Here is a 26115-nt window from a genome sequence, read left to right as displayed (position 1 = left end):
TTTTTTTTTAAGTTTTTGTTTTTTATTATTTATTAGTGAGAAAGGAGGGGAGAGAGAAAGAGCCAGACATCACTCTGGTCCATGTGCTGCCAGGGACTGAACTCTGGACCTCATGTTTGAGAGTCAAATACTCTATCCTCTGCACCACCTCCTAGACCACAACCACCAAAATTTCCATGCCACTACAGCAACATCCTGTGATCAGTTAAAATTTATTTTCCATAATTTGCAAGAGTGGTTATAAATATATACATATATTTTAAAATATTTACTTATTTATTCTCTTTTGTTGCCCTTGTTGTTTTATTGTTGTAGTTATTGTTGTTGATGTTGTTGTTGGATAGGACAGACAGAAATGGAGAGAGGAAGGTGTTGGCACTATGAATCCACTGCTCCTGGTGGCCTTCCCCCCTCCCCCATTTTATTGGATAGGACAGAGAGAAATTGAGAGGGGAGGAGAGGTAGAGAGAGAGAAGGATAGAGACCTGCAGACCCGATTCACCGCTTGTGAGGCATCCCCCCTGCAGGTGTGGAGCCAGGGGCTCGAACCCAGATCCTTGTGCAGTCCTTGTGCTTTGTACTCTGTGCACTTAACTGGGTGTGCTGCCACCACCTGGCCCCCTTTAAATTCACTTTAAACTAACTACTGATAGTAACTTAATTGTAGAGCTAATTAATTATATTTTCACTACTGACTCCTACTTTTCCAACTGTGGCAAAATTGATTTAAATAAGCATATTGCAAAGTATTTTGTTATTTGTCATATTGTCAACAACAGGCAGAAAAAATAAGATATTAAATTAACTTGCTAATTATATACAAATATTTTACTTTGCTTGCTTCTTTGTTTTCTAGTACAGAGAGCAACAGCACTTTTTTTGTTTCTGTTTTCAGGGCTGGGACCTCACATATGCATAATTTCACTGCTTAAGCTACCAAGTTTGTGGTAAGTTGTTAGAGCTAGCAAATGAATTCTTGGCAAATGAATTCTTGGGGACCGGGTGGTGGCTCACCTGGATGAGAGCACATGTTGCAATGTGCAAGGACCCTGGTTTGAGCCCTGGTCCCCACCTGCAGGGGGAAAGCTTCACAAGTGGTGAAGCAGGGCTGCAGATGTCTATCTGCCTCCCTCTCTATCTCCCCCTTCCTCTCAACTTCTGGCTGTCTCTATCAATAAAAAAAGATAATAATAATTAAAAAAAAAAGAGAAAATGATTCTTCAGTTGCTAATTCTTCTTGTGATATGTCCGGGGAGCAGTCTGCATGGACATGTCCAGGGAGAAGGACCTGGGCTACAGGGTGTGAGGAATCTGTGTTGGCAGGTTCTGGTGCCTTCATTCTACATCCCAGCACAACACCATACTTTTTCACAAAAAAAAAAAAAAAAAAAGGCCAGCTTGAGAAGATGTATATATCCTTATGTCAAAATGCAGCATTATTTGCAAAATTTAAGAGGTAGAAACAACCCAGGTGTCCACTGATGGATAAGTAAAGAGAATGTGCTATCAGGCTGAGGGAGTAGTAGCTCAGTGGTCACATGCATTCCTTCTTATGTCTGATCCTCACACCAAAGCGAGTACCACAGGCAAGCACCAAGGATAAAATAGGGGAGAATTCTGAGGATGGTGGAGAGTGCTTATATATAAGCGATCATGAAAAGAAAATAGTAATAAGTCATGAAAATGAAATTTTGCTGCCTGCAACATGTATGTACCCTAAGGACAATAGGCTAAGTGAAGTAAGACAGATTCCACATGATCTCCTATATGCAATCACATATACAGACTTATATTGGATACTGAGACAGAGTGGTGGCTGCCAGAGGTAGGAGGTGGGTAAAATGAGTTGAGGGGGTCAAAAAGTCAAACTTTTGGGGGGCCAGGCAGTAGCACACCTGGTTAAGTTCACATAGTACTATGCACTAAGACCTGTGCAGGGACCTGGGCTGGAGCCTCCGCTCCCTAGAGTAGGGAGGCTTCACAAGTGGTCAAACAGGTCTGCAGGTGTCTATCTTCCTCTCTCCCTCTATCTGCCCTCTCTCAATTTCTCTCTGTCCTATTGAATAAAATGAGGGGGAAAAAGAAAAAGTAAAGTAAAGAAAAAATGGCCACCAGTAACCAGCCGTTGATACACAGTGCCACTTCCAGTTGTAAAATGAATGAATCATGAGGCTGGAATGTATAGCACACAGTTAAGCTGAGAATAGGTCTTGAAAGTGCTCATCATGTGGCCAGAGGGCTAACTTAGTGAGCAGAATGTAGGCCTTCCATACCTGAGGCACATGGCTGGTTCCCCAACATGTGAGAAGTGCTCTGTTCTCTCTCTCTCATAAAAAGAACTTTAATAAAAAGTTCTCACTACAAGGGTAAAAAAATATAATTAGGTATGAGAAAAGATACTAGCTAGAGTTATTATGATGACCATTTTGCAATGTTTATAGTTAACCAATTACTATGTTGTACAACTGTATATAGTAGTATATGCCAGTTGTATCTCAGTAAAAACAAACAAAAAACAAGTTAAATGACCAGAGTAAAACTAACAATAAAAATGAATATGTTCCCTGGGTTCTCAATGACTGCTGCCCAAGTAGGATGGAGAGGTTAAAATATCTAATGTGACTTAAAAATACAGCTTAAGAGATATCTTCTATACAGGGGTCTCCAGGAGGTGAGACCATGGAATAAATGGGATCGAATTGTCTCTCCTCCCAAAACAACAAATAATTTCGACAAGAAACCCAACTCAAGTCATAATCTACAGATGAAAGATCTGCAGCCTCAGGTGGGTGCTCGATTGAGTGCAGCTGTGGCAAAAGGGGCACGTGAGTTGAAGAACAGCAGTCAAATCAGAGCTCCGGGCAGCACGGAGATGAGCTATGCCATTTTGGTGATTTCACGTTAACCACAGCAAGGAATGAAGGTTGTTCCTCACAATAGACCTCTTTGTGGGCTCCCACAGGCCCTTGCCCTCAACTTGGATCAACAATGGCAGAGAATGTTCCATCCTCCTAAGGGAGGCTGAACAACATTCTCTATACTCCACCCAAGGAAGATGGGTCCTGAAATTGGGGCAGCTTGGAACATTCCTACTCATGACCACAGAATGTGAGCTCAGATCTACAGGGATGCAGAGGTCACATAGGCTCCTACTATGGACTCCAAATCAGATCAAATCGAGGGGGTTTAGAGTCAACAATATTTATACACCTTTCCCATATTTGGGAGCTACTCTCTTCCCTGATCCAGCTTTCTGGTCCTTTTTCCAGCCATGACATCATCTCCCCAAACAGTAACTTGGATTCACCTGCATATCAGATTTCAGACTCAGGGGAAAAAACAATAACAACAAAGAAACTAGTATAGCCATAGGCCCTTTGGAATATAACTAAAATATGCCTACTAGCTAGCTACAAAACGGAGACCCCCCCAACTCTTCATCTGCACTATTCCAGACTTTAAGTTCATGATTAGTCAACAACTTGTTCTGCTTTATATGTTAACTCTCTTTTCAACCACCAGGTTCCAGATGCTAGCAGGATGCCAATCAGACTTCCCTGGACAGACAACTCTACAAATGTGTCCTGGAGCTTGATTCCCCAGAGCCCCTGCCCCACTAGGGAAAGACAGAGGCAGGCTGGGAGTATGGATCGACCTGTCAATGCCCATGTTCAGCAGGGAAGCAATTACAGAAGCCAGACCTTACACCTTCTGCACCCTATAATGATCCTGGGTCCATACTCCCACAGGGCTAAAGAATAGGAAAGCTATCAAGGGAGGGGAGGGGATATGGAGTTCTGGTGGTGGGAAATATGTGGAGCTGTACCCCTATTATCCTATGGTTTTGTCAATGTTTCCTTTTTATAAATAAAAAATATTATTTAAAAAAAAAAGAAGGTTGTTCCTACTGCCAGCAGAAAAGATAAAGGGCCTTAAAACCTCTCAATCTTTGACTCAAGGGGTCTTTACTTTTGAATTTAAGGCAAGGGCACAACATAAAACAGTGCATTTGTGACCACAAGACAACCCCAAAACAACCCCCCCCCATACCCCATTCTACCTGCCTGGAATCATATAAACAAGAGAAACCTAGAGAACACAATAGTTCCACCTGCTGGCCATCAATAACCAGCACAGAGTAGCAGCAGTTGTGTCTCTCTCCTCTCCCTGGTCAGGCACAAATCAATCCAGTCAAGTGTGATTAGTGGATTGAATAATGTCAAGAGGGGACCTCATAACACATCATATACAATGGCTAATCCAAGAAAAAACACTGCAGAAATTAATCAAGACAAAAGCCCAGATAACCCCCCACAGAGTGTTTTGAGGACAAGATCCAAACACTAATTGAGTTATTAGTCACAGGAGTGAGGAAAGAGTTTGAAAGTAAGATCAGAAATGGGTAAACAGCAAATGAGTCTCCAAAAGAAAACACTAACTCTCTGGAGGTAATTAGAGAACTGGAAGCTGAAGTAGCTGAGCTAAGAGCACAACTAGCTGAACAAGCTAATACAGTATCAGAAAAGGGTAACAAAATAGCTGAGCTACAGAAAACAACAGAGAGGAGAGAGAATAGAATAAGTGAGGCAGAAAACAGAATTAGCAAGATTGAGGATGAATTAGAGAAAACTAATAAAGAAGTAGGAGATCTCAAAAAGAGATTAAAAGATACTAAAAACAACAACAGAGACATATGGTATAACTTCAAAAGAAGTAATATGCACATTATTGGCTTGCCAGAGGAAGAAAGAGAGGGGGGAGAAGAAAGCATTCTACAGGAATCCCTACTCTAGACAACATAAAAGACATAAAGGTTTAAGAAACTCAGAGGGACCCAAACAGAATTAACCCAGACTTAAAGACACCAAGACACATCATATTTAGAATGAAAAGGAATAAGGATAAAGAAAGGATCTTTTAAAAAAATATTTATATATTTATTTATTTAAATATTCCCTTTTGTTGCCCTTGTTGTTTTATTGTTGTAGTTATTGATGTCATTCATTGTTGTTGGATTGAATAGAGAGAAATGGAGAGAGGAGGGGAAGACAGAGAGGAGGAGAAAAAGACAGACACCTGCAGATCTGCTTCACTGCTTGTGAAGTGACTTCCCTGCAGGTGGGGAACCAGGGGCTCGAACCAGGATCCTTAAGCCAGTCCTTGTGCTTTGCACCACCTGTGCTTAACCCACTGTGCTGCCGCCCGACTCCCAAAGAAAGGATCTTGAATGCCGCAAGACAAAAACAAAGAGTCACCTACAGAGGAAAACCCATAAAATTAGCAGCAGATTTCTCCATACCAACACTACAGGCCAGAAGAGAATGGCAAGATATCTATCGAGTGCTCAGTGAGAAAGGCTTTCAGCCAAGAATACTATATCCTGCTAGACTGTCATTGAGACTAGATGGAGGCATAAAAACCTCTTCAGACAAGCAACAGTTGAAGGAATCAACTATCACCAAGCCTGCTCTGCAAGAAGTTCTGAAAGGTCTCTTATAAACAATCATAGCATCATAAAAATACCACATATCAGAACACTCTTAAAAACTACAATAATGGCATTAAAATATCTTCATTCTATAATATTGATAAATGTCAATGGCCTGAATTCACCTATTAAAAGGCACAGAGTAGGAAGATGCATCAGAAAACCCAACCCAACCATATGTTGTCTGCAGGAATCCTGCCTAATACAACAAGAAAAACAGACTCAAAGTGTGTTGGGAACATGTGTAAGCCTGATAGAGCTTAGGGAGAACCACCTCCATCTTTGGATGGAGGTCTGAGAAGATAACCTCTTGGTAAGGCTCTCTCAACCGAGGTGAGCATAAGGAGGGAAACTCAGACTTGGTTCTTTCCTTCTTGACTCTCAGGCCCACAGATACCCCAGTACTTCCCTCCATTAACTGCAGGCCACATGGCCACAGATTCACTCATTCAAAGTCACCTTCTGATCACAGAAGAACACACCTTATCACACACTTCATCACACACCTCAGACCCCAGACAAGAGAAATTCCAAACTATATGGCTCTTTGATATCCATCTTCTCTCTGTCTCACCCTACTGGTTTAACCCCTATGCTTCTCTCAAATACCTTTGGATAATTAAGTTGCTTGTGTTATGGAGAATAACTGTCTTGTATCTCATCAATTCCTGTCATACCAACCCCCTACCTTAGGGGCATGCTGACTGTTAAGAAACCTGTAATTTCTGTCATATTTCAACAATAATTAACTTCATTGCTTTTCTATTTAACTCATGTCCACTTTGCTAATAAACGGACTCTAGGATTCTGGGACTCAAGGACTCAGATTCTAGATTCACGCTAAGAGTCCCCTGGTGTCTTTTACTTCGTGTCACCCCTGTCATGAGCGAGAAAGAACCAGCCTGTTACCTTTCCCCTGGAGGACACCCTGCCGGAGAAGGAGAGAGACACCCTGAAAAAAGTGAAAAGATGAAAAACCACCATATAAGCCAATGGACCGCAAAAAAGGGCAGGAACAGCTGTTCTCAATCTGACATGATAGACCTTAAAACAAATAAAATTTAAAAAGATAGGGATGGATATTACTTAATGCTCAGAGGCTCAGTCAATAAAGAGGACTTAACAATTATTAACATCTATGCACCCAATGAGAAGCCATCTAAAGACATCAAATGTCTACTTAAAGAGCTACAGCAAGGGGTCAGGCGGTAGTTCAGTGGGTTAAGCACACATGACACTAAGCGCAAAGACGGGCGTAAGGATCCTAGTTCGAGACCCTGGCTTGCCACCTGCGGGGGTGGGGGGTCACTTCACAAGCGGTGAAACAGGTCTGCAGTGTCTATCTTTCTCTCCCCTTCACTGTCTTCCCCTGCTCTCTGGATTTCTCTCTCTCTGTCCTATATAACAATATCAATGGCAAGAGTAGCAATAACAACAACAAGGGAAACAAAATGGGAAAAAGCAGTCTCCAGGAGCAGTGGATTTTTAGTGCAGGCACTGAGCCACCAGCAATAACCCTGGAGGCCAAAAAAAAAAAAAAAAGAGCTACAGTAATATATTAACAGCAACATAGTACATAGTACAGTAATATATTAATAGCAACATAGATTTCAGTACCCCTTGGATGTAAGACCAGAAACTATCAAATACTTAGAGGAAAATATTGGCAGAACTCTTTTTCATCTGAATTTTAAAGGCATCTTCAATGAAATGAATCCAGTTACAAAAAAAAAAAAAAAAACTGAACAATAAACACATAGCAGAACTTGGACTGGGTCTGGTTTATTGCACTAAAGTAAGAGACTCTGGGATTGGTGGTGAGGGTTCAGGTCCTGGAACATGATGGCAAAGGAGCACCTAGAGGGGTATTGAATTGTTATGTGGAAAACTGAGAAAGGTGAACAGGGGTGGATGGCATAATGGTTATGCAAAGAGACTCTTATTCCTGAGACTCCAAAGTTAAGGTTCATGGTGAATTTACCTTCTTTACCCCATATTGGATGGAGCTCAAAGATATCATGTTAAGTGAGACAAATCAGAAACAAAAGGATGAATATGGGATGATCTCACTCATAGGCAGAAGTTGACAAACAAGATCAGAAGGGAAAACACTAAGCAGATCTTGGACTGAAGTTGGTGTATTGCACCAAAGTAAAAGACTCTGGGGTATCGGGGGGAGGGTCAGGTCCTGGAACATGATGGCAGAGGAGGACCTAGTGGGGATTGTATTGTAACATGTGCACTCAGCCAGGTGTGCCACTACCTCGCCCCCTTGTATTGTTGAGTGGAAATGTTATGCATGTACAAACTATTGTATTTTACTGTGACTTTAAGCCATTAATGCCCCAATAGAGGAATTTAAAAAAAGAGATCTATACATGATTCAAAGTTATTTGTAATAAATGCTATGAGAGTTTTAAAGGGAAAAAAAGCACATTTATGTCCTGAAAAGTTGCTTCATAATTTACTATCACTTCATATGTAAACTGAAACATCTTTCCATATCAAAAGTATGTAACTAATTATTGTTAAAATAATTGATACTATTTCACATATGGATTTATGCACCTGAGAATCTAACAGTCCTTTTAAACTCTTAAAAATACTTACTGCCTTTAACTCCATATTGCCACCCATGTGAAATTCAATGGTTTTGCCCATAATGAATACTCCTTCATTTCCACGCACAATAGCACGTCCATCAACTTTTATATTTAAATCACTGGTAGCATTGCTGGTAATCTGAAAAAAGACAAGTGGCAAAAAGAGTTTCTAAACTAAAGTGAGAATAATCATCAGAAATAGGAGTTTTAACCAGTAAGTACAAAAGGAAATGCTTTCATCTGTTGTCTTATAGAGAAATGACTTGATAATGATCATTTAAGTTAAATAATAACAAATCTAGACCCCAGATCAGATCAAATCGATGGGGTTTACAGCCAACAGTATTTATACACCTTTCCCATATTTGGGAGCTACTCTCTTCCCTGATCCAGCTTTCTGGTCCTTTCTCTAGCCATGACATCATCTCCCCAGACAATAACTAGGATCCACCTGCATATCAGATTTCAGGCTCAGGGGGAAAAAAAAACTAGTATAGCCACAGCCTCTTTGGACTATAACTAAAATACTAGCTATCTACAGAATGGAGACCCCCTACCCCCAGTCCTTCATCTGCACTACTCCAGCCTTTAGGTTCATTATTAGTCAACAACTTGCTTGGCTTTATATGTTAGCTCTCTTTTCAGCCACCAGGTTCCAGATGCTAGCATGATGCCAAACAGACTTCCCTGGACAGACAACCCCACCAATATGTCCTGAAGCTCGATTCCCCAGAGCCCCGTCCCACTAGGGAAAGAGAGAGGCAGACTGGGAGTATGGATCAACCTGTCAACACCCATATTCAGGAGGGAAGCAATTACAACAGCTGGACATTCCACCTTCTGCACCCCACAATGACCTTGAGTCCATACTCCCAGAGGGTTAAAGAATAGAAAAGCTGTCAGGAAAGAGGATGGGATACAGAGTTCTGGTGGTGGGAACTGTGTGGAATTATAGCCCTCTTATCCTATGGTTTTGTCAGTGTTTCCTTTTTATTTAAAAAAAAAAACTAGACTGAAACTTTCCACTATTCTGGAATATATTCATTTTTTAATTAAATTTTAAAATATTTATTTATTTATTTTCCTGTTTGTTGCCCTTGTTGTGGTTATTATTGTTGTTGTTGTTGATGTTTGTTGTTGTTGGTTAGGACAGAGAGAAATGGAGAGAGGAGGGAAGACAGAGAAGGGGAGAGAAAGACAGACACCTGCAGACCTGCTTCACCACTTGTGAAGTGACTCCCTTGCAGGTGGGGAGCCGGGGGCTCAAACCGGGATCGTTAAGCCGGTCCTTGTGCTTTGCTCCACGTGCGCTTAACCTGCTGCGCCATCACCTGACTCCCGAATGTATTCTTTTATGCCACTATAGAACATCAAAACTTTCCTCCCACTTTGTAATTTTAAACATTCTCTCCCTTTAATAAAACAAAGGAAATAAGTCATACCCTTTCAGTTGATGCTTTTTGCACATTCAAACTCTTCACTCCACTTGGCAAATGAAACTCATGAGTTTCATAGTCTGTGCTGAATAAGATATTTTGAGTCCTTGGGTCAAAAAACTGCATACCGATGTCACTTGTAATAGAAGTTTTGTTCTTTTCTACACTGAGCTTTGTCGTTCCTTGCTGAAAAACAATCTTCAGAAATATACTTTATCAAGAGTAAGTTTCCAAAATTTATGAAGAACATTATTTTAAAAAAACACTCTATAATCATAGATTAACTTCAAATAATTAAAATACCATCTGTCCTGCCCCCTCTACTCACTTGGAGAAGAGTCCTTTGAAATGAGGGATTATATGTTTGTTTACACTGCTCTCACTAGAACCTGAGTCACAGGACACATACCCCAGCATGAAATTTAAGATAGGAAGAGAACAGAAAGAACACCTCACTGACGCTCTAATCAGCTGAAACTCATCTGTAGTAGCTGAACTGGAGTGATTGGGTTGGCTTATTCTCTTACTGGCTCTTAGAAAACAGAGGGTGTTCTAACTTGAGAAGGTATAGTGTGTGTGTGTGTGTGTGTGTGTGTGTGTGTGTGTGTGTGTGTGTGTGTGTGCGCGCGCGTGTTGGGGAGGTGGGGAAGGATGAGACAGGTCAGAAGATACTTTGTTTTTTAATATTATGAAGAAAATAGTCAACTATGAATCCTTATATCTATCACAGAAAATGCTAGTATGGAGTAAAACATACACCATTAAGAAAGATTCAAACACCAACAGTATTATTGCAAAATGTATGATTCTTTTTGAAGGAATAAAGCCATTTTTCTAAAAACCAATTCTAAGATTCTCCAAAGAATTTTTCCTGAATGACTCCACTTGATGTAGTAACTTACAGGCTGATTGTTGCCAGTGATGATCAAATTTTCATTTCTCCTTCCTCCCACTGTGCTCTTATAGAGAGGATGTATAACTCCCATGTCAGATACTTGCTTAAATCGAAGCAGACCACTTTCATGAAACTCCATGCTGTCACAACCATTTGGTCCAATGCGAATCACAGCCCAAATAACAAGTGTTATCTAGAAAAAGTAAATCAAACCTGTTGGTATGCTTTTAAAAACCCCTTCTGTTTCATTTGGTTTAAATCCCCCCTGCTTAACACTGCATTCTATTTACATAACCACTGTATTCTATTTACATAACCACTGCCGTCTATTTACATAAATCACTTTTACATTTACATAAAGCACCACCTTCCCTCCAGGGCATTGGTTCAATCCCCACTGGTTCATGATATGTTTTTGCTCTGCCCCCTCTCCTTGTCATATCCTGATTTTCACCAGTCACTTTTCTCTCCACCCTCTCTGCGTCGCATCCTGTTCCCACCCTACTGGACTAGTATATTTATAAGGACAAGACTGTAGTTTTTAGTCAGTTTAGCTTAGCTCGTCTTAGATTGTGCTGCATCCTGCATGAATAAATAGATACTGCGTACAGCTCAACCATGAGTCCCTGGTCGTCTGTTACCCGCCCGTGAAGCCAGCCCGGCGAAAACAACATAGCCCGTCGAAAGCAACAAAACCAACTGATAATAGGTGGCACACACTTAATATAACTGAAAAACAAGTGGAAAAGGTGCTTGCCAAAGTGTTGTTAAAATTTCGGAAGCTCTAGCCGGGCGGGCTGGCTTCACGGGCAGGTAACAGAGACGCGGAGACAACGGCTGGGCAGGGCAGCTGTATTTCTTTATTCAGGAACAACGATTCACAAACTAAGACAAACTAATCACCAAACAGAACTCTGCTGTCTCTTTGCGGCGGCGCAAGCACTCTCTCTTTTACTCTGGAACTCAGGAACCCTCTCCCTTACTCTCGAACTCAGAAACTCTCGCACTCTCGCACTCTCGAACTCCGGAACTCAGGAACTCTGTCACTGGGGAACTCAGGAACTCTCGGACTCCGGAACCCTCTCCCAGGGTCCCTTGGGGCGGGGCCAAGCAGGCCCGCGAAATTAACAGGACTCATCCAATTCTCTTGGAGGGGGAGGGCTAGAACAAGCCAATGTAAAGCATACGACAACAAAGGAGCAAGCTAAACATATCTATTTCCTCACAACACTGGGGCCTCCCATATGCATGATCCCACCACTCTGGGGTCAGTTTCTTCATTCTTTATTATCTAGTTTTAGTTTTCTATTTATAAACAAAACCAAATTAATTTTATCAAGGTATTATATACAGATGAACGTATTTAGATTTGTTTACTTGTGGTGTTGGGATTTCATGGTTTCTAGGCTGCCTTTTCACTCAGACACCATAGCACTGGCGTTTTCTCCAGTGCCACAGCACTTCTCGTGTGGTATTGGGGCTTGAACCTGAATCCCGTATATGCCCAAGTATGTATCCAACCCAGGGAGCTTTCTGGACCTTGAATTTTGAAGGTTCTTGCTTTCTTACCTAATTCTTGCTCCCAAAGTTACTTTCAAGAGGTCTGCCACTAATCTAACTTGGCTTCTTTTATTTTTTCTTTGGAGGATGTTTAGAATTTCTTTATCCTTGTTTTTCTTAAATTTCACAGTAGTGGCCTTGGTGTGAGTCTTTTTTTGTTTGGTTTTGTTTTTGCCTCCAGGTTATCACTAGGGCTCAGCGCCTGCACCGTGAAATCACTTCTTTTTTTCTCTTTTCCATTTTGTTTGTTTGTTTGTTTTGTTTCATTTTGTTGTTGTTGTTGTTGTTGGATAGGACAGAGAAATTGAGAAAGGAGGGGAAGACAGAGGGGGAAAGAATGGCATCTGCAGATCTGCTTCATCACTTGCAAAGAGACCCCCTGCAGATGGGAAGCCAGGGGCTAGAACTGGGATCCTTGAGCTTGTGGGTCCTCGCACTTTGCACTATGTGTGCTTCACCCGGAGTGCTCCACATGGCCTGGTGTGAGACTTTTTATGCAAAGATACTGTACCCCGAACAGCAGTTCTCAATCTGTTCTTGACAATTCTCTTATTCTGATAACTTTCTTTCCAGTGTTTTCTCTTTTCCCAAAACTAGTAATGACAGACTGTTATGGTTCCTGAACTGACCCTTTTATTTTTTTAATTGAGTTTTTTTTTTAATCTTCCACTATCTATCCTTCCTTCCTTTTCCTTCCTCCCTACTTTCCTTCCTTCTTTCCTTCCTTCCTTCCTCCCTCCCTCCCTCCTTCCTTCCTTCCTTCCTTCCTTCCTTCCTTCCTACCTTCTTTCCCTCTTCCCTCCCTCCCTCCATTTCTTCCTTTTAACCACCAACTTACCTATTTGTGTATATACTTCCATGAGTTCTCCCTTCTTCTTTCATTGTTCCTCATAAAAGGTATGCCATCCCTGTTTCAGGATGCAGTACCCTTATACTTCTCTAAAGATTTTATTTTATTTTAAATTTATTTACTTATTCCCTTTTGTTGCCCTTGTTGTTTTGTTGTTGTTGTTGTTGCTGGATAAGACAGGGAGAAATGGAGAGAGGAGGGAAAGACAGAGAGGGGGAGAGAAAGATAGACACCTGCAGACCTGCTTCACTGCTTGTGAAGTGACCCCCCTGCAGGTGGGGAGTCAGGGGCTTGAAACAAGACCCTTACGCTGGTCTTTGCACTTTGCGCCACTTGTGCTTAACCTGCTGCATTACTGTCCAACACCCTCTCTAAAGATTTTATAGCTCTATTATTCCTTATCATTTATTGTATTTTCCCTATCTCCTTGAATTTATATTTTCCCCAAGATTTGTATGTTTTAGTTTCTATCATTCTTTCAATTCATAGCTTTACTAAAAAATTCACTGCCTGCTGAATTGAAACTCAATGTTCACATGTGTGAGCCTCCGAAATTTTAACAACAAATGGCGCCCAACGTGGGGCTGACCTGCGCATCTCTCAGATAAGTAAAGACAATTTGGCTACCTATGCACTATAGCCTTCTCTTCTGCTTGTGAAGAGATCTCCAAAGGCCTCTGCTCTTTCTTCACGAGACTGTTTTGCTGTTTCTGGAACATTTATCTCTGGACCACTCTGTGGTTTCCACTCGCTTGGGCGAACTCAGAACAGCCAGCGGGAAGAGCCAGCGGGAGGGAGGCGAGGCGCGGAGCTGCTGTTTCCACCTGGTTAAACAGCCAGCCAGCCGGCTGTGCCCAGACAACCCCGCGCACCGCACCTGCAGCCCCGCAGCCCCGCAGCCCGCAGGAGGCTGACGCCAGCACGCAGGAGCCCGATACCACCATGCTGGAGCCCGACGCCAACACACAGGAGCCTGATGTCAACATGCAGGAGCCTGATGCCACCACGCAGGAGCCCGATACCACCATGCTGGAGCCCGATGCCAACACACAGGAGCCCGATGTCAACATGCAGGAGCCCGATGCCACCATGCAGGAGCCCAATGCCAGCACGCAGGCCAGCCCACAGGAGCCGGCTCTCCACCGCGTGGCGCAGGGCACTGGACGCGTGATCCCTCCACGCTGCTCGGCCACTGCGAGCAGGGCAGCAGACATGGCAGGGCCATGGGGCAGGGCCGCGGCGGCCTATCATGGCCGCCACCCCTGGGCACCTAGGCCCACGCCTTCTACAAAGATGGCCTGCCTGCCCTCTTTCTATGAATTCTGGAACCATCCCGAGCCTCCCGGACCCCCGGGCTCCCTGCCGAAACTGGGCACACGAGATCTCCAGCCGCTGGTCCGGTCTGAAGGCAGACAAGCTAGAGTACGCAGAGATTTGTGCAGAGATCGCAACCTGCAATTCCTAGAAGTAGAGCTGCTCGGGAATGGAGCTGCGCGGGAAGCTACCTCCGAATGGTGACCCCCCCCCAACCACTAAGACAGTACAGATTTAAATTCGTGTTTAAAATGACATGTCTTCGTAACAAAGGTTTCTCTCCTTGTGTATTAATGACCATGTTTATGTGTATGTTTAAAGTTTGGTAAACAGTAGCTTTAAGGCTAAATTCTTACTAGTCAAAGTTAAATGAAAAAGGTTTTCAATGTAATTCTCATAAAGATAAAATTAACTTACATTTAAAGTCTAAGGTAAAAATTAGTTAACAATCAATATATTTTAACTAAGTTAGTCTAAACAAAAGGTTAAATAGACTTGTTGATATGTAAATCTCTCCACTACCTTCTCTATTAGAAATGGTAGATCGCACAATGGCTATGCTAATTATTCTCATGCCTGAGGTTTCCTCTCCGACCCACACCTAGGGTGTGTCTCCATCTTGAATGGGTGTAACAAAAGGTTAAAAGACGTTGTTGATATGTAAAAGTCTCAAATTCCTTCTCTATTAGAAATGTTAGATCGTGCAGTAGATATGCTAATAACAAGTTTTGTTTCATAGTAAGTAAGTTGCAGCCAGCTGCCTTTGGGACCCTAGGCCGTTCCCCGCCCCCATGCAAATGCCTGTCGAGGCAAGTAGCCCCCCAGAGGCAGATATGGCCCCCTCAGGCCTTCCCTTGGCAACATGCTGGTTTTTGTTATATATGTTTCTGTTCATCCCACACCCTTGATACTATAGTCATTTAGTTAAAAAGAAAAGGGGGAATTGTCGTATGCTTTACATTGGTTTGTTCTAGCCCTCCCCCGCCAAGAGAATTGGATCAGTCCTATTAATTTCACGGGCCTGCTTGGCCCCGCCCCAAGGAACCCCGAGAGAGGGTTCCTGAGTCCGAGAGTTCCAGAGTTCCAGAGTAAGGGAGAGGGTTCCTGAGTTCGAGAGTGCCAGAGTTCCTGAGTTCCTGAGTTCGAGAGTTTCAGGGTTTCAGAGTAAGAGAGAGTGCCAGAGAGACAGAGTTCCTGGGTTCCTGAGTTCCAGAGTAAGAGATGGTTCCTGAGTTCGAGAGTAAGGGAGAGTGCTTGTGCCGCTGCAAAGAGACAGCGGAGTTCTGTTTGGTGATTAGTTTGTCTTAGTTTGTGAATCGTTGTTCCTGAATAAAGAAATACAGCTTCCCTGCCCAGCCGTTGTCTCCGCGTCTCTGTTACCCGCCGTGAAGCAAGCCAGGCCGGCAAGAGCCTCCGAAATTTTAACAACACACATGTTAACAGTAAAATTTCCACAGAAAATTTTAGGGATTGTGACTGACAGGCTTGACAGCAGGGAGATAAGGTAGCTTTTTCATAAAAGTTATCAAGTAGTAATAACTTACGATCTTCTCAGTACATACTTCAGTTTCTTCAGAGTAAGTAAATCCTAAAAGATATTGCTGCAGGTGTCTTTTCTGTCTGTCTCCTCCTCTATTTCTGTCACTTCTTTTTAAAATTTTAAATATTTATTTAGAGTGGTGGAGTTAACATAATGGCTATGCAAAAAGCCTCTCATGTCTGAGGTCCCAGGTTCAGACCCCCACACCATAAACCAGAGCTGAGCAGTGCTCTGATAAAGTGTGTGTGTGTGTGTGTGTGTATGTATGTATGTATGTATGTATGTATTACTACTACTACTAATAATAATAATAAATTTATGATAGAGAGAACTAGAGTATCATTCTGGCATATGGCAGGGATCCAAGTCAAGACCTCATGCTTGAGAGTTCAACGTTCTATCCACTGTGCAGCCTCTCAGTCTACTGTGTGAGTTCTATCTAAAAAAAAAAGAGGGGGAGAGGAATTATGCAGGTACCTAGCCCCACTGAAACCCTAATGGCAATAAAAAAGTATAAAATCATCTAAAAGGAAAAATCTGTGAACATTTTTCTAAGTAACATAGGCACCTGTTAATACTATCATATTCAATTTCTATATATCAAATATTCATTACAATGTAGTAAGCGATAATATGTGAAAAGAAAAAAGAGGGTCTTGAAAGAAACTATAAAAACAAACTCCATGGTTTTGCTGGGAGAAAAGGTGAGTTCTCACAGTAATAACAAAAAGAGAATATTCTGTGCAATGTACTCACGATTAAATTGATGACAGCCAAGATAAACAAGAGGATAATCACACAGATGGCTAAATTTCCTTTTCTCCCTCTCAATCCTGTCTTATGGAGACGATCTTCATCAATTGGAATATATCCAGCTTTAAAGTTACTGTTGTGCTCTTTATTAACATTTCTTCTCTCAACAGCTTTCTCCCTCATGGACTTCTTTACAGGACCATTGGAACTTTGCTAAAAATACAACACAACACAGAGGTACAGTTATACCAATTCTCTTTTATTCATTCACTTATCTATTCATTCATTTACCAGCACACCACTTAGATCTGGCTCTTGTGGAGCTAGAGACTGAACTTGGAACCTCTCATATGCAAGTCCTGTGTGCTATTGTGGTATTATCTCCCCACCCTTAACTCACTCTTTATTTTCCAGAGCACTAATTGACTCTGGTTTATGGTGGTGATTGGAATTGAACCTGGAACTTCTGGAGCCTCAGGTATCAAAGCTTTCTTGCATAACCATTAAGCTACTTCCCCCAAATCCCAACACATTATTTATTAAGTACAAATTGATAACTAAAGAACATTGACTTGGCCAGTGAATATATTTTCCACTAACAAAGTCACACTGGTTCTAACTACAGACCATTATATGGGCTGGGGAAAGAGCTAATGGTTATATAACAAAGACTTTGATGCCTGAGGCTCTAAGGTCCCAGGTTTAATCTCTAGCACCATAGCAACCTAGAGCTGAGCAGTGCTCTGGTAAAAATAAAACAAAACACACATAGAGAGAAAGAGATGGGGAGGGAGAGAGAGAGAGATAAGAGAACTAATCTTCACTGTGCCCATTTGATATATTTTCAGTAGTCCTACAGTCAGTAAAGTGTACGGCTCATTTAGGGAAAAGACTTAGCAATACACATCTTTTCATGGGTCTGGAGGGCTAAAACTATGTTTAAAATAGCACTAACATGTTATTTTCCTTTTACTCTCCTTTGCTCACAAATGTACACTTTCCCAGAGGCTAGATAACTAGGTGATGACACTGCGCTAACAGTTAATGGAGTGTGTGCCTGTGTATCCCTGCACTTTGAAAAAATTCAACTTAAACTTGTAACAATTATATTAACAGATAAAATCTATGTAAGGAAAAAGTTCTTTGGCATCCTCAGTAATTTTAGGAGTGTAAAGATAATTCAAGACTAAAAAGAAAACTTCTGACTACAGTTGAATGACATTTCAAGTAATAATCTGGCATATCAAAAACTAAATGAATGGGCCGAAGTGAATACCTCCAAGTTATATATTTTTAGAGCTCTGAAGAGACTCATTTATTACATATGCACCAGGTAAGCATTTTATGCTTAAATACTAATGCCACAAGTAGGGATAGGAGAGAAATACAGGACAGGATAGGATCCTCATCCTCTCTCTACTACAAATGTCATTTGGGGAGCATGAAATGCAATAAAACTTTGTTCAGGTGCCAAAACAAGGCTGCTGTCTGTACAGCAGTCTGGGAGGTGGTGCTGTGGATAAAATGTCAGACTTTCAAGCATGAGATTCTGAGTTCAATACCTGACAGAGTCATCTTGAGTCCTCTTTCTCTCTCTCATGAATAAATCGATAAAGTCTTAAAAAATAAATAATAAATAAAGTCGTTTTGAATAAAAGCATAGACAACTCATGAGAGGGGAGACAGATGGCCTGAAGCTGCTAGAGAAATCAGGAGTAGATGGATCCGACCTAGCAGTGTGCCAAAAGTTAAGCTTCAAAGGCAGGGCAGATTGTGAAATTCTTAGACAGCAGGGTATAGATCCGAGCCTTTATGTTTGCGTCATTAGAACTCGCTGCAAACTCTTGAACACGAGCAATGTCCACTGCAGGTGCTAAGTGGGTGGGCATTTGCAGGAGTGAAAGTTAAGAGGAATACCAGTAAGTAGGCTGTTGGGATTGTTGGAGTAACAGAGGTTTGAGGTTATGAGGACATTAAGTAAATGGAATGAAAAAGAAGAGATTCAAATAATACTTAAAGAGAGCTGGGGAGAGAGCATAATGATTGTACAAAAGGTTTAATCCTCAGGTTCAATCCTCAGCACCACCACAAGCCATAAAATAATAATGATAATTGAAGGAAACATTGTTGAGGCCTGACCCCTACCCTCATGGAAAGAACTTTAAAAAAAATTTTTAAAATTTTTTATATTTATTTATTTAATTTCCCTTTTGTTGCCCTTGTTGTTTAACATTGTTATGATTATTGATGTCGTTATTGTTGGATAGGACAGAGGGAAATGAAGAGAGGAGGAAAAGACAGAGAGGAGGAGAGGAAGAGAGACACCGGCAGACCTGCTTCACTGCTTGTGAAGCGACTACCCTACAGGTGGGGAGCCGGGGGCTTGAACAGGGATTCTTGTGCCGGTCTTTGTACTTTGCACCACGTGCGCTTAATCCGCTGTGCCACCACACGGCTCTCGGAAAGAACTTTAAAAAAATATTTCTTAATTAAAAAACTTTTAAAAATTATCTTTCTTTATTGGAGACAGCCAGAAGTTGAGAGGAAGGGGCAGATAGTCATAGAGAGAGACTGAGAGACACCTACGGCACTGTTCCACCACTTGTAAAGCTTCCCCCCTTGTGGGAACCTGGCTTGAACCCAGGTCCTTACACACTGTAACATGTGCACTCAATCAGCTGCACCACCACCTGGCCCCCATGGAAAGAACTTAATTCGATTAAACAGACTGAAAAAATGTGGGGGAAAACCGACTCCTCACCATACAGGAAAAAATGACCTGTTCCTGCCTGCATCAGACACATATCCAAGGGACTTCATAAAAGACAGTCTTTCCAGTCCACCAGAAATGTCTCTGAACAAGCCATAAACCCAACTAAGACCCTATATGAAGCTCCCAGCCTGTCCCAAGCTGTGGCTCTTGGCTCTCTCACTCTGCAGGGAGACTCACGCCTCACAAGCTGTCTGACTAAAGTTTTCCTTTGTCTGTTCACCAGATACTTCCTATATCATGTGTTTCTCACATTTCTTCTTTTTTTCTTTAATCTTTATTTATTGTCCAGAGACAGCTAGAAATTGAGAAAGAAGGGAGTGATAGAGAGGGAGAGAGACAGAGACATACCTGCAACACTGCTTCACCACTTGTGAAGCTTTCCCTCTGCAGGTGGATAGGGAACTCAACCCTGGATCTGGATCCTTGAGCATTGTAACATGTGTGCTTAAGCAGGTGTGCCACCACCTGGCTTGTTTCTCACATTTCTAATCATTTAATAATAGTCATAGTGATTATATAATGATTTATTATATTTATAATATTTATTATCAGATAATAATTATAAGATATTATTGCAATTACTTAAAGAGAAGAGTTAACTGAATTTGTAACTGGGATGAGAAAAATACTATTTATTGAATGATGACTTAATATGTGGAATGAAAGAGGAAGATAATTTGACACATATTTGACTGGGAGAACCATATGTCTTGAAACTATTGGAAGTGTGAGACTGGACTGCATATACATATCTAAAAGTCCACATCTTTAAGGCATATTAAAGCTATAAAAGCATAGCAGTTCGCTGTGGGAAAATAGTATAGAAAGAAGAGGACAAAAAAACAAGGGCATCGTTTTTTAAACGTGTAGGAAAACTGGAGAAATAGAACACACAGTGTAAAAAAACAAAGGCCATGCAGTGTTGCTAGACTTTAAGTTGTCAAGAAGTTCCTCCATAAGCTTTAAAGACAAGCTGTGTACCAAACTGATGAGCAGGAAGTAGTCCCCAAAGATAGCATGTACACAGTATTTTCAAGTTCAGAAGGAGAAGAAAGAGAAAATGAAGCGAAAGAGTTATGTACTGTCAGAAGAAAACTTTGCTTTTAGGTTGTTGTTAGTATTTTCTCTTCCTCTCCTTTTCACCAATTTGGAAGAAGACTTAAGTGTTTGAAGACATAGGGAAAGATGCCAAAAGGAACAAAGGCCAAAGATCTCAGAACACAGTAACATATTATGTGGGAAGCCAGAGGTTCAGGATATAGACAGAGAACAGGGCAGTAGTCTTAAAGGCTGGGCTCCTACTTTATTAAAATTGTGTCTGGACTTGTGAGGGAATGGCCAAAGGATAACCGCAAGCAAAAGATTATGCCCAATTATCTTACAAGTATGGAGAAATAAAAAAAAAAAAACCTTCCCAAACATGTGGAAACTGAAGGAATTCATCATCACCAACTCTATCTTGCAAGAACGATTGAAAGAAGTACTACAAGAGAAGAAGTAAAGGAACTCTAACACTAAATGAGGCCATCTGTGGTAGAATATAAATAGAAACAAAAGCAGCAAAAGGACCAACCATATAGGAAAAGGGAGGCCAGAAAGGACAGAGTAATATGATCAATGTGAGTGAACCAAGGTCAACCATCAAAGGCCTAGACAGCAGAACAGAAGTCTTAAGTCTCAATATTTGCGTCATCTTTGCTGGAAACAGAAAAAAAAGTTGTTGATTAGGTGGGTTAGGTCAAGAAAGGGAGGATGAAAATGGGGCAACTCAGCATGTAAGTGGAACTTGGGAGACAGAGTAAGGAAGAGGGAACACGGAATGAAATTTGGACTGGGGAAAGAGCACAAAGGGTACAAAGCTAGGAAGTAGGTCTCTCTCTCTCTTCTTCTCCCTCTCTAATTTTGAGTTTGAAATGCTTATAAAAATTTGAAAGAAGCCAGGCAGTGGCACACCCAGTTGAACACACACATTACAATGCCCACGGATCCAGTTCCCACCCCACTCCCCACCTGCATGAACCATGAAGCAGGTCTGCAGCTGTCTAGCTTTCTCTCTCCTTCTTTCTCGCCCCCTCCTTTCTCAATTTCCTTCAGTCCTACCTAATAAATAAGTAAATAAATAAAGGAAAAGATGGCTGAGGGGTGGTGGATTCCTCACGCAGGCACCAAGCCCCAGTGATAACCTGGTGGCAAAAAAATAAATAAATAAATAAATAAAAATCAGCTAAGTTCAGGCCTAGATACATAAATGCATTTGAAACAGACTGATGGATTGAATGAATCAGATTGCCCATCTCTGTGTATAGCAAAAACAGAACTTAAGCAGAACCTCAAGAACTTCAGTAGGTGAGGGGGTTGCAGAGCTGATAAATCAGGAAAACCAACTGACAACTTTGATTTAATCAACTAAAACTTTAGTCTCCTTGCACTTCTTCTCCTCCTTCTCCTTCCCCTTCCCCTTCATCCTCCTCTTTTTTTTTTTCTTTTGCCACTAGGGGCTTGGTGCCAACACTATGAATCCAGTGCTCCCATTACTCCTCCCCACCTTTTTTTCTTGGTATTTTATTGGGTAGGACAGAGAGAAATTGAGAGGGAAGAGGGAAAGAAAGATGGAGAAAGAAAAGTAGAGAAAGAAAGTAACAGACCTGCTTCACCACTTGTGAAGCTCCCCCACTGCAGGCAGGGAGCTCAATCCCCAGCCTTGTCCACAGTAATGTGTGTGCTTAACTGGGTGTGCCATTGCCTGGCCTCCCACTTATTTCTTTTTATTTTATTTTATTTTACTATTTAGATCTGTAGATTACTTATTATCTTTAGCTGACTTTTCAGCATTTATGGTAGTGACATATATAGTGCTATTCGATAATAACATATTATAAAATACCATACTCTTTTTCAATAGATACATGATATAAACATAAAATAGGTTCCTAAAAGAAAGATTAAAAAACAATTTTTTTTTATTTTTAGAAACTGAATGTTGGCAGTTTTGGTACTTTTTTTTTCAACAGTTCCGAAGAATAAGGTTTTTTTTTTCTTCCAAAAGATACATATTACAATTTTAAAAAAGGAAAATAACAGCTAAGGTGAAAAATGACTATGAAAGTTGTTTAATTTGTAATAAATCATCCAACCTAGTAACTAAAACACACATATGTGCGTGGACCTATGAATAGCTTGTTGAGGGGATTGCCTTTTAAACTATCCTAACTTGCAAGTTTACAAAGCAGTTAAGGATATATTTCATAAAACTTTAAACACACACACACACACACACGGAGGGGGGGAGAGAAAATGATTTAAAAGCCAGCTGAACAGGTGCCAGTTTTATACTGATTATATCTCCCCCTCACCACCACCCCCCAAAAAACAAAAACACAGCGGAGTGCGAGGGAAAACTTGGGAGCCTGCACCTCAAATCAAGGATGGCAGAAACAAGAAGTGGCTGCAACTGACACCCAGGCAACAGCTGATTGTTTCTTGGCTGAAGTGTGGGAGCCTCAGGGCTCCAGGGCCGAGTTTATTTTTACCCACATCTTCGCTGGCCACTGAGCCAGGCAAGTCCCGGGCACGTCTTGGCGCAGGTCTCAGGCTGCCCAAGCCGCCGCCCGGCCCCTCGGGACGGCGATCCCAAGTCACCCGGCCCCGGGCCGGTTAGGCCGCTGCAGGATCCCGGGTCCGCAGCCCCAGCCCCGGGTCCCGCCCGGGGTCCCGCTCGGGCTCTGCCAGCATCACCCGCTGCGGACAGCTCCTCCCGCCCCGCCCGCTCCGCCCCGCCCCGCCCCGCCCCGCCCCGCCCGGCTCAGCCCCGCTCGGCCGGTCCTTGTTTTTTGGTTCCCGCGGAACCGCAAACCCAACAGCGAGTTGCAGCGGCGGGACTCCTGCTTCCCGCGACCCTTCCGCCTTGGCCGCGGCGGGGCTCACAGACCTGCTCCGCAGCTGCCGCCGCTGCCGCCGCTGCCGCCATCTTCCCTCAGCGGCCGCTGCCGCCGCCCTCCAGCCTGGGCTGCACCCCGAGCGCTTGCGCCTGCGCCCTGGAGCCTGGCGGTGGGTGTGTGTGTGGGGGGGTGCCCGGGGGTGCCCCATATTTAGCGCCCCCACCCCAGCCCTCCCGGGTTCTTTAGAGGGAAGCACAGGGCTCTCCTGGCTGCAGGAGAACCGGGGTTCCTCGGTCCCCTGGGTCGTCAGAACTGTGGGCTCGGATTTAAGTGGGTCCTAAATGTAATGATTCGTCTCCTAGGAAAAAAGGACAGAGGCTCAGAGATGATGCGATGACAGAGGCAGAGAGTAGAGCGATGTGTCTACAGGATACGCCGAGAGGGTAGGAGTAGAGGCAATGCACAGCTCACAAATCAGCCTCGGTAAGGTGCCAGCTCTGCCCCCCACAGCTGTGAAAGTAAGCTATGCGCTGTTTGATGAAGCCACCAAGATTGTGGCGACTTGCCAGTTTTGAAAACCTTAGGAAATCCCGTTGGCACTTAAGGTCAACATGGTCCCCCCCAAAGTGAAACTCTCCCCACTCTGCTTTTCCAGTTTCTCTTGAATGGCAGCATCATGCAGTTGGAAACTCAGAAGACCTACTCTTTCTAGTGTGATTTTTCTAAAAATACAAAGTTGATCATGTCACTCCCCACTCCAAAACTTAAAATGTCCCCTCCTTTCCATGATAAAAGTGAACTCCTTCACAGTCAAAGCAGAAGAGACAGCAAATAAATTTCAAAGAAATGAGGTACATGTGCCAAGAGAGGCATGCTTGAAGAACTCAGAGAAGAAAGCAAAACCAGAAAATTGTGGAGGAAAGATAATAATAATAATAAAAAGAAATAATAATAATAATAATAACCAACCTCCCAGAAGAGGTATTCCTCAGCTGAATTTTAGTGGACAAATAGAAGGAAGGGGAGAGGGAAAGGAGATGCAGGTAAACAGAAATGAAGAACTTCGTGTTCTTATGTAAATAGGAAATTACCTTACTGAATATAGCTGGGATGAAGCATCACTTTATGGAAAGTTCAGGAAACTAGCTAAACAAAAGGTCTATTTTGTGGTTCTTGTCTACCTCTGTTTAGCTAGTTTCCTGATAAGATTCCTATTTACCTGAGAGTGTGAAGTTCCTTTCTCTTTACCTTCATATCCCCCCTGCCCCCTGCTGTTCTACTTGTCCACTAAAATTCAGCTCAAGGAATACCTCTCTGAGTTCTTCCAAGCATGCCTCTCTTAGCACATGTACCTCACTGCTGTCTCTTCTGCTTTGTGAATTTACATCTCTCCAAATTTCACCCATCTTTAAGGCCTAACACTGGTTTCATTTCCTTCTGGGAACTGCAGATGCTCATTATTGCTTTGTAAATGGTTCTGTCAAGTTGCCATGCCACCAGTTTTTGTGTACTGACACAGTTTTATGTTCCTTCATTTTTTCATGCACTTAGTGTTAACTCCTGATTACACTGTAAGCTCCTAAAAATGCACAGTGTGTTAATACTTTCTTGTTGCTCCTGAACACAGCACGAAGAAAGCGCATAATATATACTTAGTGACTTTGATTTTTTTTTTTCTGTTAAATGTAAAAAAAAATTACTGGCATTTAAGTGTCACTGGCATGTGACCTCTCTAATGTGCACCAAGAGTTGTCACAGAAGCAAGCCTCATTAATCCTCATCACGTTGTCTCCTAAGTACTTTGCCTGCATTCAATCTTGCCCCTTCCAAATTAAACTGTAGGAGCTCCCGCATGATATACAAGAAACTTTTAGGCGGTAACGTGGGTTAAGCGCAGGCGGCGCAAAGCGCAAGGACCCGCGTAATGATCCCGGTTCGAGCCCTCAACTCCCTACCCGCAGGGGAGTCTCTTCACAGGCGGTGAAGCAGGTCTGCAGGTGTCTTTCTCTGTCTTCCCCTCCTCTCCATTTCTCTCTCTCCTATCCAACGACAACAATAATAACGACAACAAGGGCAACAAAAGGAAATATTTTTTAAAAAAGAAATGAGTATACCAGTTTTTAAATTTCAACATGTTATGGCTTTCACATTACCTACAAAATAGTCTAGATATATAAAACTTATCAAAGATGAATTCAGCTCTTGACTCTAAATCTTCAACTACTCTATCATTACACTGGCCTAGCAGCCATCATTCTCTTTCCCATCCTGCAATTTTTTTAAATTTTCTTTTTTGTTGCCCTTGTTTTTTTTTTATTGTTGTTGTAGTTATTATTGTTGTTATTGATGTCGTCGTTGTTAGATAGGACAGAGAGAAATGGAGAGAGGAGGGGAGGACAGAGGGCGAGAGAAAGCTAGACACCTACAGACCTGCTTCACCGACTGTAAAGTGACTCCCCTGCTGGTAGGGAGCTGGGGGCTTGAACCGGGATTCTTAACGCAGGTCCTTGCACTTTGCGCCACATGTGCTTAACCCACTGCGCTACCATCCGACTCCCCCATCCTGCAATTTTATGTCTCTTGGAGACTACATATAATATTTGTTTTCCTTCCTTTTTTTTTTTTTCCCCCAGAGTTCTGCTCAGCTCTGGCTTATGGTGGTGCAGGAAATTGAACCTGGGATTCATAGCCTCAGGTATGAGAGTCTGTTTGCATAACAATTCTGCTATACCACCCCCACCCCCCCATTTTCTCTTTTCCTGGTAGGTCTCTTGCCATCCTTCCAGATATGGTTCTAAACATTCCATTCTTCTACAGCTTCCTCTGATCCTTTCTTCAAAAGGATGAAGAAAAAGGTTAGTGATTCTACAGACTTTTGTATTTACTTTATTATAGTTTATGTTGAACTACTGATGTATCTCTCTCCTGATAGACTATGAGAAATGCTAGGGAACAGAGAGTCTAATTTTGCCTTATGATTAAGACAGAGTTCTTTTTGTCACACTTGAAACCCAGTAGGTCTTTA

The 26115-nt window shown here is 42.2% G+C and overlaps 1 protein-coding gene and 2 long non-coding RNA genes across 4 annotated transcripts in view; 2 read left to right on the top strand and 1 right to left on the bottom strand.

Annotated features, from left to right (window-relative positions):
• Positions 1-23254, bottom strand: part of SGCB (sarcoglycan beta) — a 26239-nt gene extending 2985 nt beyond the window's left edge. The window contains exons 1-5 of one of the 2 annotated variants that reach the window (XM_007539700.3): positions 23141-23254; positions 16443-16652; positions 10430-10615; positions 9534-9725; positions 8099-8230 (exon numbers count right to left, since the gene is read on the bottom strand). In XM_007539700.3, coding sequence (XP_007539762.1) covers positions 8099-8230; positions 9534-9725; positions 10430-10615; positions 16443-16652; positions 23141-23179 — 759 coding nt within the window. In that variant the 5' untranslated portion in view covers positions 23180-23254. The remainder of the gene's footprint in view (positions 1-8098; positions 8231-9533; positions 9726-10429; positions 10616-16442; positions 16653-23140) is intronic. The other variant, XM_060188072.1, reaches the window with a different exon arrangement.
• On the top strand, positions 895-3805 carry LOC132537715 (uncharacterized). The gene is made up of 3 exons (XR_009549172.1): positions 895-947; positions 2659-2785; positions 3523-3805. It is a non-coding gene; the product is annotated as an uncharacterized LOC132537715 (long non-coding RNA).
• On the top strand, positions 23114-26115 carry LOC132537555 (uncharacterized). The gene is made up of 4 exons (XR_009549032.1): positions 23114-23259; positions 23453-23573; positions 25724-25785; positions 25908-26115. It is a non-coding gene; the product is annotated as an uncharacterized LOC132537555 (long non-coding RNA).

This window comes from Erinaceus europaeus, chromosome 3 (genome assembly GCF_950295315.1).
Source record: "Erinaceus europaeus chromosome 3, mEriEur2.1, whole genome shotgun sequence".
NCBI classification, from domain to species: Eukaryota; Metazoa; Chordata; class Mammalia; order Eulipotyphla; family Erinaceidae; genus Erinaceus; species Erinaceus europaeus.
Note: the sequence above shows the minus strand (reverse complement) of the source record. Positions and strands in the feature narration are given on the sequence as shown.